At 49.7% G+C, this 17,587-nt stretch overlaps 1 protein-coding gene across 1 annotated transcript in view; it reads left to right on the forward strand.

The window, feature by feature from the left end:
• Positions 1-8,983: 8,983 nt before the first annotated feature.
• LOC127060589 (olfactory receptor 14J1-like) overlaps positions 8,984-17,587 on the forward strand; it is a 9,543-nt gene continuing 939 nt past the window's right edge. Inside the window, exon 1 of the mRNA XM_050984264.1 lies at positions 8,984-9,481. Coding sequence (XP_050840221.1) covers positions 8,984-9,481 — 498 coding nt within the window. The remainder of the gene's footprint in view (positions 9,482-17,587) is intronic.

A 17,587-nucleotide genomic window follows, 5' to 3' on the forward strand; every position in this document is an offset into this window, starting at 1 on the left:
GAGTTCGCAAGCAGTTTCCTGATGCACGTCTGTATCATTATATGGACGACATTTTGGTGGCTGCATCCACCCAGGATGAACTGCTGAGGATTCAGCCTCGGTTGCTGGATGCTTTGCATGCTCATGGGCTGCAAGTGGCTCCAGAAAAGGTTCAACAACAACCACCTTGGAAGTATTTGGGGGTCAAAATTCTGGAACAGACAATTTGTCACCAAGAGGTGCAATTTGTGCATTCTGTGAAGGCACTGAATGACGCTCAGAAATTGGTAGGTGTCATCACTTGGTTGCGTCCATATTTGGGACTGACCAATGCACAGTTGTCTCCGCTGTATGATTTGTTGAAAGGAGACAATGATCTAAAGTCACCTGGCACGTTGACCCCTGAGGCGCAAAAGGCGCTGGAGGTGGTTCAGCAAGCTGTTTCGGCTTGCCAAGTTCATCGCATTGATCCCTCTGTTGATGTCACTGTGTTCATCACCACTCCAGATTCGCATCCCACAGGTATCATTGGCCAGTGGAGTGACAACTGGTCCGATTCCTTGCACATCTTGGAATGGGTTTTCCTGCCCCATCAGCCGCAGAAGACGGCAACTGCATTGTTTGAGCTAATCGCTCGCTTGATAATCAAATGCTGGCAACGGTGTTTGCAATTGATGGGTGCGGATCCCACAAAGATGGTACTCCCGGTGCAACGGGAGGATTTTGACTGGAGCTTTGCAAACAGTGTGTCCCTGCAGAGTGCTCTGGAAAACTTTTCAGGGCAGATCACTTATCATCTGCCCAGCCATAAGCTGTTGCATGTGGCGAGATTCACACAAATGTCTTTGCGGCCCAAAAATAGTCAGGAACCCGTGCAAGGACCCACCGTCTTCACTGACGGTTCTGGGAGGACCGGAAAGGCCATTGTTACCTGGAAGGATGGATCTGAGTGGCAGGTTTTGGAAGGTCATGAGGATGGATCAGCCCAGTTGGTTGAACTGAGGGCTGCTGTCATGGAATTCGAGAAATTTTCCCAGGAGCCTCTCAACTTGGTCACGGATTCCGCCTATGTGGCCGACATCGCGCAGCGATTGGGTCATTCGGTTTTGAAGGAGGTCGGTAATCCTGCCTTGTTTCATTTGCTGAAGACCTTGTGGCGTGCCATTCAGGCTCGGGTTCATCCCTTCTATGTTCTGCATGTGAGGAGTCACACCTCTTTGCCAGGCTTTATAGTGGAAGGTAACGCGAGGGCTGACAAGTTGGCTAGCCCAGCGTGGGTGGCACCTCAGCATGATACACTCGCGCAGGCCAAGGCATCACATGGGTTTTTCCACCAAAACGCACATACCCTGCAGAAGCAGTTTCAGCTGACGCCAACTGAGGCTCGTGACATTGTTGAGTCGTGTGACGACTGCCACGCGCTTGCTCCGCCTTTGCCGGCAGGGGTAAACCCCAGAGGCCTTAGGGCCTTGGAGCTTTGGCAGACCGATGTCACCCAGATTGCCGAGTTTGGCCGGCTCAAGTATGTGCATGTCACGGTGGACACGTTCTCTGCGATGTGGGCTTCTGCTCACACTGGAGAAAAGGCCCGTGATGTCATTGCCCGCTGGAGGCAGGCCTTTGCCGTTCTGGGCGTACCTTCTGCTGTGAAGACCGACAATGGTCCTGCTTACGCATCACAGAAGGTGCGGCAGTTCCTGCAGTTGTGGGGTGTCTCACACAAGTTTGGTATCCCTCATTCTCCAACCGGTCAAGCTATTGTAGAACGCGCTCATGGTACTCTGAAGTGGGTTCTTCAAAAACAAAAACGGGGAATGCAGGGTGAAACCCCGCACAGTCGGTTGGCGAAAGCTTTGTACACAATCAATCATCTCACTGTGCCGCAGAACTCAAATAATCCTGTCATTTTGAACCATCATCTCTCGTTGCAGGCTGCGGATGAGGCACTTCGGCCTCGAGCGAAGGTTCGGGTGCGGAATTTAGTCACCAAACAGTGGGAAGGTCCCTATGACCTTATCGCTTCGGGCGCAGGGTATGCTTGTGTATCCACAGATACTGGGGTACGCTGGGTACCTTCGAAGTGTGTTCGCCCTGACCTGCGACCGCAGAGACAGAATCCGGCCGACGGGCAACATGGAAACCGTGACCAACCTGAAAGGCATCAAGCGGGTGACTCATCGGGTGATGACTCGGATGCAGACGACGCGAGTGCTCACTCTGATGACTCCTCCGCAAATGGACACTGAACATTGTTCATGTTTGTTTTTCACATTGTTCATTTTCTTTTTTCGTTTTTTTCTTTTTTAGACAGAAAAGGGTGAGATGTCGCCCTGATTTTGTAAAACTTTGTAAGCCTTCTGATGTTTATATTCTCTCAACAAACTTTCTCACACACAATTCTGTAAATAACCGATGTTTTGCATTCTTTCATGGAGGTGGAGAGAATTGATGGACCCTTGGTCTGTCCAGTGGCATTGGAGAGGTGGCACTGTCACCCTCCAATCCACTGTCACCTTTGGAAAACTATAAATGTTGGAGTCAGAAAATAAAGGGGCTCTTTTTTGTTCCCCTCGAGAGTAGCAGTGTCTGTGTCATCATTTCGTGCCATATCGTGACAGAGGAGCAGTTTTTTTCAGCTGTGGACAGACTAACTTTCTATTGTAATACAGAGACTGCGGTTTTGGGGGGAAAGCAATGGCTCGGATCCAAGAAAGGCAGTGAAGAGTGGTGATGGGCAGAGATCAGGAATGAGGAAGAGGATCTCTGTCGTGAAGCCCTAGCCCCGGGGGAAATGGGGGGGATTTTGTTATCCCAAAATGGAGAGACTGTCATTTTGTGGAACTGACCAAAGTATCCTTAAAAAGAGAAACCCCAAAAGCAATCTTCTGGTCCATTTCCATGGTGAGAGCATGGAATATGGAAAGGGGTTAGTCAAGAAATGGTACAAGGAGAAGACTCCTTCCTCTTTAATAGAATGAATTGATTGTTTGAAGAAGGATAATGGACTGAGAATTAAAACCTGGGAGATGGGGACTGAAGGAAGATTTGAGTTGGTATTGTATGTTGTAATGTGGGTTGAGAGGGGGAGGAGAAATGTGTTTGAAAGATTTCCATTCTGTTCTTTGTGTGTGTGTGTGTGTGTTAATAAAGTTTTATTTCCTTTATTCCTAAGTTGGAGTTTGCTTGCTCTGTTTCTGGTCACATCTCACAGTAGACACCAGGGTGGATGTGTTTTCATGGAGGCACTGGCATTGTGCCCAGTCCAAAACCATGACAACCTGGACTTTGTGCTTTTCTTTCCTATAGGAAAGAACCATCCATCTTGACCATGTGCTCATGGCCAAAACAGGGATTCCACCTCCAAAACTCTGAATATCCAAGGATTGCTCCCAAGTGAAAGCTGCCAGGACAGAAAGGTCTGTCTGCCCTTGGCCTCTTGAGGGCTGTCTGTCACCTGCTTTCAAAACACTGGGGCTCAGGTGCTTTTCTTCCTATGGGAAATAACTGTCCTTTTTCTCAAGGTGTCTGTGGTCAAAATTAAGGTGTCCCCTCCCAAATTCCATATATGCAAGGATTCCTCCATGTCAAAAGCTGCCAGGGCAAACTGGTCTGGCTGGCTTGGCCTCCCAGGGGCCACCTGACAGGTCTGGCTAATGTTGGAATGTCAAGGGCTGCCTCTCATCAGCTCCTGGAGCACTGGGGCTCTGTGCTTTTCTTGCTATGGAAAAGAACAATCCTTCTTTTCCGATGCCATCACCAAAATTGGTAAAAAATTTCCATAAAAAATTTCCTCTATGCAAGAGTATCAAGAGTATCTCTCAGAAAAAAATCTGCCAGCTCTGGCTGGCCTTGGCCTCTGGCGGTCGCCTCTCATCTACCCCTGAAACACGGGGGCCCTCTTCCTTCTTTCCTATGGAAAAGAACCAGCTTTCATGTCCAAGAGCCATGGCCAACATTCAATTTGACCTCCCAAATTCCATCTATCCAAGGATTGCTCCCAGACGAATTAGCCAGGACAGACAGATCAGGCTGGTTCTGTCCTCTGGTGATTTTCTTAGACTATGAGTGAAATGCTTTCATTTGAAAACACCTTGGAGAGGGCCCAGAGATCTCCCAAGGTGGGGTTTTGAGGCCTCAGGCACATGACTACTACATACGGAAAAGGAGCTCTGTGCTGTTGTGGTGGTTTTGCATCACGGAAGTGATGTCCTAAGAGAAGCTGCTAGCAGTTTTCTTTGTATCTGACAAAAACCCAACCAGTAATTAGCTTTGAGCACTGACCATCTGTTAAACCACTAAGGAAACTGTACATGCCTCTGTGAAGAAAAATGTTAAAGATGAAAAAGCCTGGGAGGGTCTCTTTCCCTTCTGACTGGCAAACAGAAAACAAGGCTGACCCAGTCCCCATCGCAACTGGGGCGAGCTGGGCTGCTCCTGCCATGGGGCCGGGCCCCTTCCCAGGGACCCCGCCAGGCCCCATCGGCTGCCGGGCAGGGCAGGGGTGGCCGCAGGGCCGAGGCCGGGCCGGGCCATGGCTGCAGTTCCAACATCTGGGCACTGCTGAGCCCTGCCCCGCTGCCAGCCCGGGCCGAGCCAGGATCCGCCGGGCCCCAGGAGCAGTCCCGGGCCGGGCCGGTTCGGCCAAGGTTCTGCCACCACTGGGGTTCATCCGCAACCCCCAGGCAGGGGGAGGAGAAGCCATCGGTCCCCGGCCGTGCTGCTGCTGTGTTCTGGCCTGGCTGCTGAGATCCTGGCCCTGCCCCAGCGCAGCCCATCCTGACACAGCCCCAGCGCAGCCGCTGCAGAAACCTCCATTGTAAAACAGCTCCAGCCGCAAGGACCGAGCCCAGCCGGGGTCACGGAACCATCTGCAGGCCCCGGGTGAGATGTGAACTCTTTCAGTGCTTCCATCCTCCCTCGAGTGATAGAAAAGGACAAAGAGCAGGCACATAGAGGAGCAACATGAAGTCACTGAGGTCAGTGAAGGGGAAGTTGAGTCCCAGATAGGAGGGATGAGGAAATGCCTTGATCTTGGGGCTGAAATCCTCTTGTAAAGCTGTGGAGAAGGATGCAATTGATCCATCCGACTCTCTTTTTCCCTATAACGCCTTGAAAAGTTGGGGAGAGGACTTGTTCAGAAAAGGCCTCCATGCAAAAATGAGCAAATGTTGAAGTGGCTGTGATCCCATGAGAAGTTTGAACAGAGAAAGAGAGCAGAGTGATGAGACCCTCTGCCCTCATGGAGAGAAGATGATCTCTGTTCTCAGAGATGAAGATGATTTCAGAAAGAGATGAAGAGAACCTTTGCTCTAAAAACAGTTCATCTTGAAACTAATACCCTGTAAGCTGACATAGCCCATAAACACAGCTGTGCGAAAAGCTGTGACAAAATGGGAGGGACTTCATGATTGCAGATTTTCTGGGTGGCTGCCATTCATGGAAATTGAGAATCGCAAGAGAACTGTTTTCTCTTGGGAAAGTCTCCATAGCTTTAAAGAGAGGTGCCTCCCTCTAAGTGAACTAAAGAAAGACTATTCTAGAGGTGGTAAACTGACTGAAAATTTTAGGTTGGGTCTCTTTACATTGTCAGTAAGGAAGAAAAGGTTGTAGGGAGAGGAGAAGTGTTCTGAAAGTTTTGTTCTGATTTTTATGACTCTTTTTTTTAGTTAATATTAATCAATTTTTCTTTATACCCTTCTAAAGTTTTGAACCTACATTGCCTTTCTCCTAATCCTATCTCACAGCAGGAAATGAGTAAGGATATTCTACAGAGTGCACTGGTAATTAGCCAGCACTGAACCCACCAAAATAATTGCTGCATTGTCCAAGAAATCTCAAATTGGCGAACCAAAACTGCTACAGAAATATTTCCGATGAACTGCATGAGAGCAGAGGGAAATCAAGGCAGAGCCATGGTTTTTCAGGACTTCATACATCGTAATGAGCCCCGTGGTGCACTTGGAGCTGAGCCCTTGAACCTGAGAGCCTTAAATGAGATTGCACAAACCTTTCCAGGAGTCAAAGTCAGAAGTGTGGGAATCCACAAAATCAGATGGTTTTGGGAAAGCTGCAAAAGGCAGGCCTCAGAGACAGCAGAACTGTGATTAGAGCTAAGCAGTAGTCATGTGATAGGTCAGCAGAAAAATTATTTAAAAAGTTAAAAAGCAAGGACAAATAGAACAATGGTCCGTGTATTAACGCTTCTCTAGGATAACTTCCTAAGCTGCAGAAAAGTTTATCTAGCAAGATATTAGGAAGTTTGAAGCTTAATAATGTAGCTCTGTGCATTGTGTTTTAAGGCTTACAAGCAGGCATTGTATTCAAAATAAGCAAACATTGTTTTAACCAAAGGTACGTGTCCTTATAGTGGTTGGATGGAACCACTGTCAATATGCTTTTGCTTTGTGTGATGGGTCAAAAAAGTTATAAAGTAAGTTGTAACATTAAGTTCTTTGCTGCCTGGGATGTGAGCTGCTTGCATCTTCCCATTGTCTTAGCCATGTAATGAGACTGATGCTGAAAAATAAAACAGCTCAAGGCACGTTCCACAGCAGTCCCGTCCCATTTGTGATTTGTACATAGCCCCCGGCCGGCGATAAGAAGAAAATCGCAAAGTGTCTCAAGGCATGAATGGGCCCCACTGAGGTCCATCCCCAACACAGGCTCCTCATGGACTACTGGGAGGAGAGAACTGAAGGCCAGGATTGCGCAAAAACATCTCAGAGATTCAGTGTGGAAAGGAAAATCCAAAGTACCTTAAAAACCTTGAGTATTTCAGAGCATTAATGAGCCCCACTGAGTGTCAGTACAAAGCTCTCAAGGGACTCATTAAAGCAGATAATTGGGGCCATGATTGCACAAATCTCTCACTGAGTCTGTATCAAAAAGGGAAACACCAAGTACCTTAAAATAACTGAAGTACCTTGAAGCATTAATGAGCCCCACTGAGTGTTGTTACTGACAAAGCCTCTCCAGGGACTAATTACAGCAGATAATTGGAGGCCATGATTGCACAAACCTCTCAGAGACTCCAAGGCAAAAGCCAAACCCAAAGTCCTTTGAAAAACCTGCAGTCCCTGGGAGCATTCAGGAGCCCACAGGGCAATTGCTGAGCAAGGCTCCCCAGGGACTCCTTCCAGCAGATCCTTGAGGCCACTGGGATGTGGGCTAGGGGGGGATGCTGAGGGCAGGACAAGGGGCTGACAGTGCCCAGCCTGGCTGGGGCTGTGCCAGGAGGCCCCAGTGCCTGAGGACAAGGTGTCTCCTCCCAGCCCTTGGTGGCACAGACCCTGCTGTGCCCCAGGGCACCAAGACTTGGCTTCTCTTTGTCCCCACCTGTCATCACTGCCTCCAGTTCTCTGTTCTGCCTGGGGCCTGGGGACACTTTCTCAGTCGTGTCCCTCAGTGGGATCCATTACAAGTCCAAGAAACTTTGGAGTTGGATTCTGACTTGGAGTTCTGGACAGGTTTCTTCAGCTCCCTCTGAGGGACTGATGTGCAGGGCTTGAGCACAAAGCCCCAGAGGGTGATTAAAGTCCTTGTGCTGTGGCTGTGCTGCTGAGCTGGGCCGGGCTCCTGGCACAGAGGCAGCTCCTGGTAACCAAGAAGAGCTTCCAAAGCACATTTCTCTTGATGAGCAACTCTTTTGCCCAGCCCAGCAGGGCTGGGGCACTGGCTGCAGAAACCGTGGGCACAGCACAGAGGCACAGAGAGCTTCAATCAGGCAGGGCTGGGAAGGTGCTGAGAAGCGCCTGGGGCACAATCCCTGCCAGCCCTTGGCACAGGAACCTCTGGCTGCAGGACAATGCAGCTGCACATCCTGCAGTGATCTCCTAAAGCTGGAACATCCCATTGCTTACAGACCCTGTGAGTACATTCTCTGATTGTGTCTTGTGCAGAGCAGCTAGGGGTGCCCAGGGCTGTCCTGCAGAGCAGGGTCCTGCAGCCCAGGGCGCTGTGCTGGGGCAGGGACTCTGCTGCCTGCCCGGAACAGCTCTCTGCCAGCCCTGGCAGCTGGTCCCAGATCTGGGAGAAAAGGTCTGGATAAGGGGACAGATGGTAAGCCTTGGAAATGTTCTCCTTGTGTGGGGAGGATGCTGCATTGTTCAGGACTGCTCGCAGAATGACATTTAACTGCAGAACATTTTCAAGTGGATTATATAGGGAGCACAGCAAGTCAGGGATTGCATCAAGTGGGAAAAATCTGCTTTTTTAATATACTGCTCTGGGTTGCCTGGTTGGGAAATTACCCATAGATATTCATCTCTCAGTTAAAGTTAAGAAAAATAAAAATTCTCTCTTATAATAACAAATAGGGCAGCAAGAGAAATCTACACAGGGCCCATCACAGGCAGCATCAGTGTCGCTTTCCGGCCTCCCCAGGGTTGCTCTGGAATTGCTATCAGAGCCTGCAGAGCCAGAGCTGCCCCTAGAGAAGTGCCTGAGCTGGGAGGGGTCTGCAGGGCAGAGCTGAGCCCCCAGGGCTGGGCTGGGCTCTGGCAGCACTGGCAGGGCCCAGCCCTGGGCACAGAGAAGCAGCTGCTGGCAGGGACAGCCCCAGGCAGCAGAGCCCTGGTCAGGCAGTGAGGGGAAACTGCTCACAGGCTTTGATGGGATATTTAAAGTCCTCTCCAAACCCAACTTGATTACTTTTCTTTCAGATCCCCATGCCAAGGCACTGGAAATGTCGAACAGCAGCTCCATCAGCCACTTCCTCCTGCTGGCATTGGCAGACACACGGCAGCTGCAGCTCCTGCACTTCTGCCTCTCCCTCCTGGGCAACGGCCTCATCATCAGCACCGTAGCCTGTGGCCACCACCTGCACATACCCATGTTCTTCTTCCTGCTCAACCTGGCCCTCACTGACCTGGGCTCCATCTGCACTGTCCCCAAAGCCATGCACAATTCCCTCTGGGACACCACGACTATCTCCTACACAGGATGTGCTGCACAGCTCTTTTTCTTTATGTTTTTCCTCTCAGCTGAGTATTTCCTCCTAACCATCATGTGCTACAACTGCTACGTGTCCATCTGCAAACCCCTGCACTATGGGACCCTCCTGGGCAGCAGAGCTTGTGCCCACATGGCAGCAGCTGCCTGGGCCAGTGCCTTTCTCACTGCTCTGCTGCACACAGCCAATACATTTTCCCTGCCCCTGTGCCATGGCAATGCCCTAGGCCAGTTCTTCTGTGAAATCCCACAGATCCTCAAGCTCTCCTGCTCTAAATCTTACCTCAGGGAACTTGGGCTTCTTGATGTTGGTGCCTGTTTCAGTTTTGGTTGGTTTGTGTTCATTGTTTTCTCCTATGTGCAGATCTTCAGGGCTGTGCTGAGGATCCCCTCTGAGCAGGGACAGCACAAAGCCTTTTCCACCTGCCTCCCTCACCTGGCCGTGGTCTCCATGTTCATCAGCACTGCAGCATTTGCTCACCTGAAGCCCCCCTCCATCTTGTCCCCATCCCTGGATCTGGGCCTGTCAGTTTTGTACTCGGTGGTGCCTCCAGCCCTGAACCCCCTCATCTACAGCCTGAGGAACCAAGAGCTCAAGGCTGCAGTGTGGAGACTGATGACTGGATGCTTTCAGAATCATTAAAGTGCTGGCCAATTTCTGCCAATCACTTGTAATAAAGATTATCTTTGATACTTCTAGTTGGTTTGGTTGTGGGTTTTTATCATATTGCTCACAAAGAAATGTCATTGTTTGTGCCATTTCTCATTTTGGTTATCTCCACCTTCTCTCTGGCCACAGACTATATCAATGAGGGGCTGTGCTCTTGGCGGCTTTAAAGGAACAAAAGGATCTCCCAGCAAAGTTTTCTGCACAGATGCCCTTTTGTTGCCTTCTCTGGAGCTGCAGCAGTAATGTCTGTGTACAGAGCTGGGGGCAGACCAGTGCTGGCACAGCAGCTGTGGCCAGCAGCAGCAGCACTTGGTGTTGCCAGTGCTGCTCCTATGGCCCTGCCCCACTGCCCTCTTGGCCCTGGTGTTGCTGTAGGGACTGAGTGCTCTCGGGGCCAGGCACAGTCCTGGGGGTGGCAGTGCCAGGGCTGCAGCAGGGACAGGCCATGGGCACTGCTGGGGCAGTGCTGATGCCCCAGGCCAGGCCCTGGGGACTCCAGGCTCCTTGCCCAGGCTCTCTCAATAACACGGCCAGGCCAATGCTCAGCACAGAAAACCCCCGTGAGCAGCCCCAGGGTGGCTGTGGGCAGGCTGGGGGCAAACAGCATGGCTGGTGCTCTGCAAGGGCCCTGGGGGAGATGGGAAGGAGCAGCAGAACAGGGGCTGATCCATCCCCAGTGTGCTGGACAGCCCAGGGCAGCGTCCCAGAGCATCCTCATGGAGCTGCCAACAACATCCCCCCCTCTGCAGCCCTGGCCTCTCCCCCAGCTCAGACAGGTGCCCCATCCTTGCAGGCACAGACACGGCAGCACTGGCTCAGGAGCCCCTGTTTGCATTGCACAGAGCAGGGGGAGCACCCCCATGCTGTTGGTGTGGGGACATGAACCTGAGGGAGCACAAATGCCATCAGCCCCTGGGGCCAGGCAGGTCTGGGGGACACCAGGGAAACCACTCAGCTTTGTCCTGGCCTCTGCAGTCAGCCAGAAAGTTTGTTCCCATCAGCTGGGACTTTCCTGTCCCACTGCAGATGCTGTTTATCTGATCCTGGAAGCCACCCCCAGCATTTCCTTGGCTTCATCTTTGCTTTCTTTACACTTCCCGCCACAAATTTCTTATTATTGCCCACCCCTGTTCCTTCCCCTGCCAACAGCCCATCCCTGTTTGCCCTTTCCTCTCTGGCCCCTCTCTCCATTGCAGTTCCTGCCTTGGCACCATGGGAACGTCCCTTGGGGAGCAGGATCATCCTACAAGTGCTGCAGGAATTGTCTGCAGGCTCCTGCAGTGCCTCCTGCTGCTCCCTTGCCACAGGCACCCCAGGCCATTGGGGCCCATCTGGGCTGCTGTGTCTGCCTCTGGGGCTCCCTGTTCTGGGCAATGAGGAGCAGCTGCAGAGGCTCTGCAGGACTGACAGGATGGGCTTTGGGACTGGCAGGAGAAGCTGAGGGACCTGGGCTGCTGGAGCTTCTGAAGAGGAGGCCCAGGGCTCATCATGTACCTGCTCCAAGGGTGCTTGCAGAGAATCACAGAATCAGCAAGGTTGGAAAAGACCTTGGAAATCATCAAGTCCAACCTCTGCCCTGACAGTGCCTTGTCTCTCCTGAGCATCCTCTTCCCTCAGATAAAACAACCCCTGCTCCCTCAACCTCTCCTCACAGGACTTGTGCTCCAGACCCCTCCCCAGCCTTGTTACCCTACTCTGGACACGCTCCAGCCCCTCCATGTCTTTCCTAAATTGGGGTCCCCAGAAATGGACACAGCCCTCGAGGTGCTGCCCAGCCAGTGCTGACCACAGGGGAAAACCTGTTGAACCTCTCCTTGCTGGATTTGGTCCCTGGATCCAGCCTGTCCAGGGCCCTGTGCATATCTCTCCTACCCACTAGCAGACCTACACTCCCAGCCAACCTGGTGCCACCACGGTTCCATGAGGCCCCAGAGTGTCACAATGGTCTCAGGAATTCCATGAGGCCTCCCAGTGTCACAATGTCCCTTCTGGTTTCATGGGATACCTTGGGGTCATAAAGTACTTAGATCCTTGGGCCCTGCAGTGTCATAATGGTGCTGTGGTCCCCCCCAAGGCCCTGCAGTGTCACAATGGATCCTTGGTTCCATGAGGTCTGGTGGTGCAGCAATGCTCTCCTTGGTTCCACAGTGTCACAACGGCCTCTTGATCCCAAGGCCACCACAGTGTTAAACATGTTTCCTTCATTCCACGAGTCCCTGAGAAGCAGCATTGGCCCCTTGTTTCCATGGGGCCCTGCAGTGTCACAATGGCCCCAACATGACACCAGGTCCTGCTCTGTCACAATGCTCTGCAAGGTTCCACAAGGCCCTGCAGGGTCACAGTGGCCTCTTGGTTCTATGAGGCTTCAGAGGGCCACAAGGAATTCCTTGGTGCTGCAATGCTACAAAGGAGCCCTGCTGACACAAGATCCTGCAGTGTCACCAGGGACCCTTGGTTCCATGGGGCACCACAATGTCACAATTGTTCCCTCAGTTCCCAGAGTCCTTGCAATGGAGCAATGGCCCCTTGATTCCTTTGTCCCCAGGCTCTCCGAAAGGTCTCCTTGGTTCTGCAGTGACACAATGGCCCCTTGGTTCAACAAGGCCCTGCAGTGTCACAGTGGCCTCTGTGGTTCCACCAGGACCCAGACTGTCACCATGGACTCCTTGCTTCCATTCAGCCCCACAGTGTCACCATGGCCCCTTGGCTCTGTGCTGCCATGTTGTACACAGTGTCACCATGGTCCTCTCAGTGCCACCACGCCCTGCAGTGTAACAATGGCCCCTTGGCTCTGTGCTGCCATGTCATACACAGTGTCACCATGGTCCTCTAAGTGCTACCAGGCCCCGCAGTGTCCCAACGGCCCCTGGCTTCCCCAGGGCCCTGCAGTGTCACAATCACCAGTGAATCAGCCAGGCTGGAAAAGATCTTGGAGGGCATCAAGTCCAGCCTGGGACCCAACACCACCTTGTCACACAGACCAGAGCACTCACTTTATATGGTTTCTATTTGAGCTAGGTCTTACGAGCTCTCAGAGAACCCATCATACCTGAGATAGCCCAGATACCTCAAATGGCATGAAATTAACAGGATGGCTTCTGAGGTAGTGCAGGAAAAAGAAAAGTTTCAAAAAAGGCAAAATTACAAAGCTTTTGCAGTGATAATCTGACCTAGGGGCAAGAGGTTCTTGCTCCTGCTAAAAAATCCCCAAATAGTGATTATTTCTTTTGTTCTCTTCTTTTTCTAGTTCATTATTTAGGCAGGACCTTTTGGCTTCTGTCTAATTGGGTGGCTTTAGTTTTGAGGTGAAGTCCAAAAGGTCCTATGTGGTGTCTTTTTACCAAATTGAGGAGAGAAAATTCTGGGCTTTTTTCCTTTTTAAGGAGACACCTTAATCAAGACTCTTCATGGTAGGGACTGTGCCACCATGGCTGGGCCAGCACAGGACCACAAAGGGGCCACGCAGCCGCTGCCGGGGCTGACAGCAAGGCCAGGCACACACAGGCAATTGCTGAGCATGGCCTGTGCTGGCCAGGGCTGACTGTGCCAAAGGCAGAGCTCAGCTGCCCTTGGGGGCTGCAGGAACAGTCCAGAGCCCAAAGAGCCTCCATGGCTGTGCTGGAGACCAAGGCTGGAGCAGGGAAATGCAGGCTTGGTCTGCTGGGATGGGGAGGGCATTGAATTCCAGCACACACCTCAGCTCTCTGATGATCCTGGCACCATGCTGGGCCCTGTTCCAGATTGGAGCAGAGCAGATGTTGATAGGACAGGAGCCCTGGGGGGCTGTCAGGGACCTGCAGCTTGCAAAGTGCTCCGCTCTCTCTTAGGTGCTCTCGGAGAGATCCAGTCGCAGCTGGGCACCTCAGGGCACTGCCTGTTCATGGGCACACAGCTGATGTCTGTCTGGAAAGGGGCAAAGGTGTTAATACCTGTTAGTTTCATAAAATACAAGTGAATCTTTATTATCTGGGTCACTTGAGTACTCTTAAGCAATAGTAGAGTTTTCCAACCAGGAACAGGTATTTCCTCAAAGTATACTGATGACAGGAGAAGAAATACAAATCTTCCAATCTACTTGTGTCACCAGTGTTCAGTCTGTTATTTAATTTGTCTTTTCTATCCGGTGTTTCCAGCTCTCCTGTTGAAATGGCCATGTCTAAGGACATCTCTTCTTCACTAGGCCTGCTGGAGCTTCATTCGTCCCATTGCTCCCAGATTTCCTCCTCCAGATGCTCTGTGGTCATCCAAGGGCCTCTCAGCTGACTGGTTTCTTGCTTTGAGCTGCAGGGAGGTGTCCAATTTTTCTGAAGTTAAATAAATATGTCAATAATCATCATCTTAATTGTTTTTATATCTATCACCCAATTACCTTTTCTAATGTCTTAGTCTAAAACTGTTCCTGTACAGAAATCCCTTGGTGGACATGTCAGATGCTGCTGGGACATCCCAGAGAGCTGAGGGAAGGGCTGTGATGGTTTTTGAACTGTTCCAATGTTCAGCTTGTTTCTTGGCAAGAAACCTTTCTGTGCCTCTAAATGTCACTCAGAGCATCCCTGAGCCCAAAGGACACAAACCTGATGAGTTGTGGTTCCCACTGCAGGGGCTGCACTTGGACCTTGGCCCTGCACAGGAGAGCTCTTCATCCCCTTCCTCTCTTTTCCTCCCTCTGGGCATGGAGGGAGCTCCTGACTTCAGTGTGTGACTGGTGTGTGCAAAGAGCAAATCTGGGCACAATTGGGGCAGGGAGGGTTTGGGGAGAACCTTGGGATCTGTGCTGGGCACAGAAGGTGTTTTCCATTGCTCTGAGACTGTCTGCTGTGGAAATCGGATCTAATATCCAGCAGAGGAATGACTTGTGTATTTGCTGGAGCTGTGCCTTCCCTTGGCTTTGTTGGCTGACAATAAAAGAACATCCCTCTGTGTCTTGGCAGCTCCTTCTCCAAGGAAAGCAGGTGGGAGTTGGAGCCAAGGAGCTGAAAGCTGCAGGTGCAGCCTGGGCTGGAGGGAGCTCAGATTTGCACAAGGCTGCTCTGAGTGCCAGGGCTTGGATGGGGGAAATGGTGGGGTGGGGGTAGGGACAGAGTCTGATTGATTGTCAGCCATTATAGGGTCTTGATTTTCATATCTATTCAAACTGCATGAGGAGGTACTTGGATTCCATGTCAACTGTTGATTGCACATATCAATTTATTAACAGGGAAAGAAAAACCTAAACAGGACCTAGGAAATCTTTTCTCACTGTCTTTTTAAACACAACATATTCAGTTTGAATACACTACTGAAAGCTGTCCACTTAACCACAAAGGATTTGAAAATTAAAATCAAATTATCCCCAGAGGCTTGGCTTGATAAGGTGTTCTGAATGTTAATGAGCCCTGGGGCACTAAATTCCTGCACTGAAGAGCTAAAGGCTGAACAAGCCTCTGGAGCAGTGAAATTCAGCAGCAGCCCTCAAGGTGCTGAGGATGTCAGCAGCCCCCACTGAGGCCATCCCTGCCCAGAGCCCGTGGGGGAATGGGCAGACAAGGAGAGCGTCCCTGGGGCTGGGGCAGCACAACTCAGAGGCACCAGGGGCTCCAGCTGGGAAATGGAGTGTGGAATGGGGCTGGGAAAGCCCTGCCTGGGCTGGGCCAAGCAGGACAGACAAGCCCTGACTCCCATGCCCTTAAAAAATTCTGTCAAGGACACATTTAAAAGGAATTACAATTTTTTGTGTTCTCTGAGTAGGATGTTTTGGAGAACTATAAATAAGAGATTGTGAGGAGCTCAAAAGAACAAAACAGCCTTTACTGAGAACTTTAGAAAAATAGGAAGAACTTTGTCAGAGCGGTAATTATGACAGTGTAGTGGTTTTGGTTTGTTGATTCAAGATTTTTTTAATCTTGACATTTCCTAATTAATGTATTGATGAGTGTGGTGGGTTTTCGTGCCAGTTAATTATTTATGCATTTATTTTGGCATGAGAATAGATTAGGAGAAAGGTAAGGTATGCCTAAAATTTTAAAAGGGTATAGTGAAAATTTTATTAAATGCAAATGAAATAAAACAGCTAGTAATAATTAAAAGAAAGTCTTTAGAACACTTTACAATTTTTTTTAAACTGGCAATGTAAAGAAACAAAACTAAAAATTTCCAGTTTAGTATTCCTACAATAGTCTTTATTTTAGTTTACTTAGGGAGAGAAGTGTTTCTTTTAAGGTTATGGAGTTTTTTACAGGAAAACAAATTATTTTATTGTAGTTCCTGATTTTGTCATGGATAACAGATGTCTGGGGAACTTTGTGATTGTGAAGTTGTTTTTATTGCTACAAGCTTTTTTACAGCTTGTTGATGGGCCATGTCAACTTAGAGGGTATTCTTTTAAAAATGAATTTTTTAATGGCAAAAGTTTTATTATTTACTTTTTAGTTATTTTTATCTCTGGGAATACAGGTCTTCACTTTAAGGTACTGGATTGCTTTTTTTTCTGTTTAAACTTTTTATGTAAATATAGTTATTTTAACACTTGTTTGTTTTAATTTTTTATAGTTTTTTCTGTTATGAAGAAAAAGAGTTTTTTCTTTATAGTTTATACAAGGATTTTAGTTTTAAGATTCAAGTATTTTTTCTTCTTTATAATTTGGGATTTAATTTCTTTTTACTAACTTTGATGGTTCTGTGGGATGTTTTAAGTGTTTGTATTTTGTATTTTTTTTTTAGTTGAGGGAAGATTAAAGTATTGAAAGGATTGACGCCTGACCTGCTGGTAACTTGTGGTGGAAGTTGTGGTTGGGATGTGTTAGGATTGGTTTTATGGTTGGTTTTGGTGGTTTTCTTGCGTTTATTATTAGTTGTAGGGTTATTTTGTGTGGGTTGCAAGTTGTAGGAGTTTTTAGTTTTAATTGTGTTGGGGGGAGGGTACTTGATGGTAAGATTTTAATACCTGTGGCCAGCTTTGTTCTGGTTGGGGTTTTGTAGCCTCTTTTGTTTTCCTCTCTGAGAGTTATTGGGGTTTGGTTTGGTCAGAATGGGGCCAATGATGGGGGCAGCCTGGGGAGGGGGAAGGGGCTCAGCCCACGGCAGGGCTGCTTGGTCTGGTTTGGTTTGGTTTGGTTTGGTTTGGTTTGGTTTGGTTGAGATGGGGGCTGGGGCCAGGGCCTGCTGCTTCTTTGTTGACTGGAAAAGAAAGAGGAGGTTCCTGGGAATTTTAGTCTTTAAAATATGTGTTTCACAGAGGCGAGTTCAGTATCTTAGTGGTTAAACAGATTGTCAGTTACACAAAAAGTTTTGTATTACTTTTTAAAATTCTTCTCATGTGAAACTACGACATTCAATCAAAAAACACTTCTCAAAGCATTGACTTGGCCCATTCAACTTCACACACTCTAAGCCTGTTCAATGTAATGTTAATCAAAATTTGCAGGAGCACAGAAATAGAAGACACAGAGAGAGAGAAAGACAACAAAGATACAGAGGAGCACACGCACCGGTACCAACTCCTGGATAACAGCAGTGTTCAGATGGTAATTCCAAGAGGATGCAGGGCCAAGATGTGTGCTTGCCTTGTGGTCAGCCTTCAATAGCCCTTGGTCTTCCTGGGCCCTTCCCCCAGGTGGGACTTGGGCTCATTTGGTCCCTCAGGAGCTGGGCTGGGGCTCCAGAGGTGGCTGTGGAGCATTGCCTGTGCTGTGCCAGGGACTGGCAGACACTGCTGGGCTGGGATGGAGGCTCTGGGGGGATTGGGGTTCCAGGGCAGGACAGTGCTGGGGTTCCAGGGCAGGGCAAGGCTGGACCTGGCCCTTCCTTTCCCACACACAAAATCTTTTGGTCCATCTACCTCCTCCAGACTCTCACAACAGGCAATGTTGGAGATGAAATCCCATTTCTGGCCATGGACACCTGGATGACAGGGACAGTTCTTGGAAGGAAAGCACAGAGCCCCAGTGTTTAGAAGGCAGGTGAGAGCCTCAGTAGTACACGGCCAGCCAGACTTGTCAAGAATGGCAGATT

The sequence above is a fragment of the Serinus canaria genome, chromosome 25 (assembly GCF_022539315.1).
Source record: "Serinus canaria isolate serCan28SL12 chromosome 25, serCan2020, whole genome shotgun sequence".
NCBI lineage: Eukaryota > Metazoa > Chordata > Aves > Passeriformes > Fringillidae > Serinus > Serinus canaria.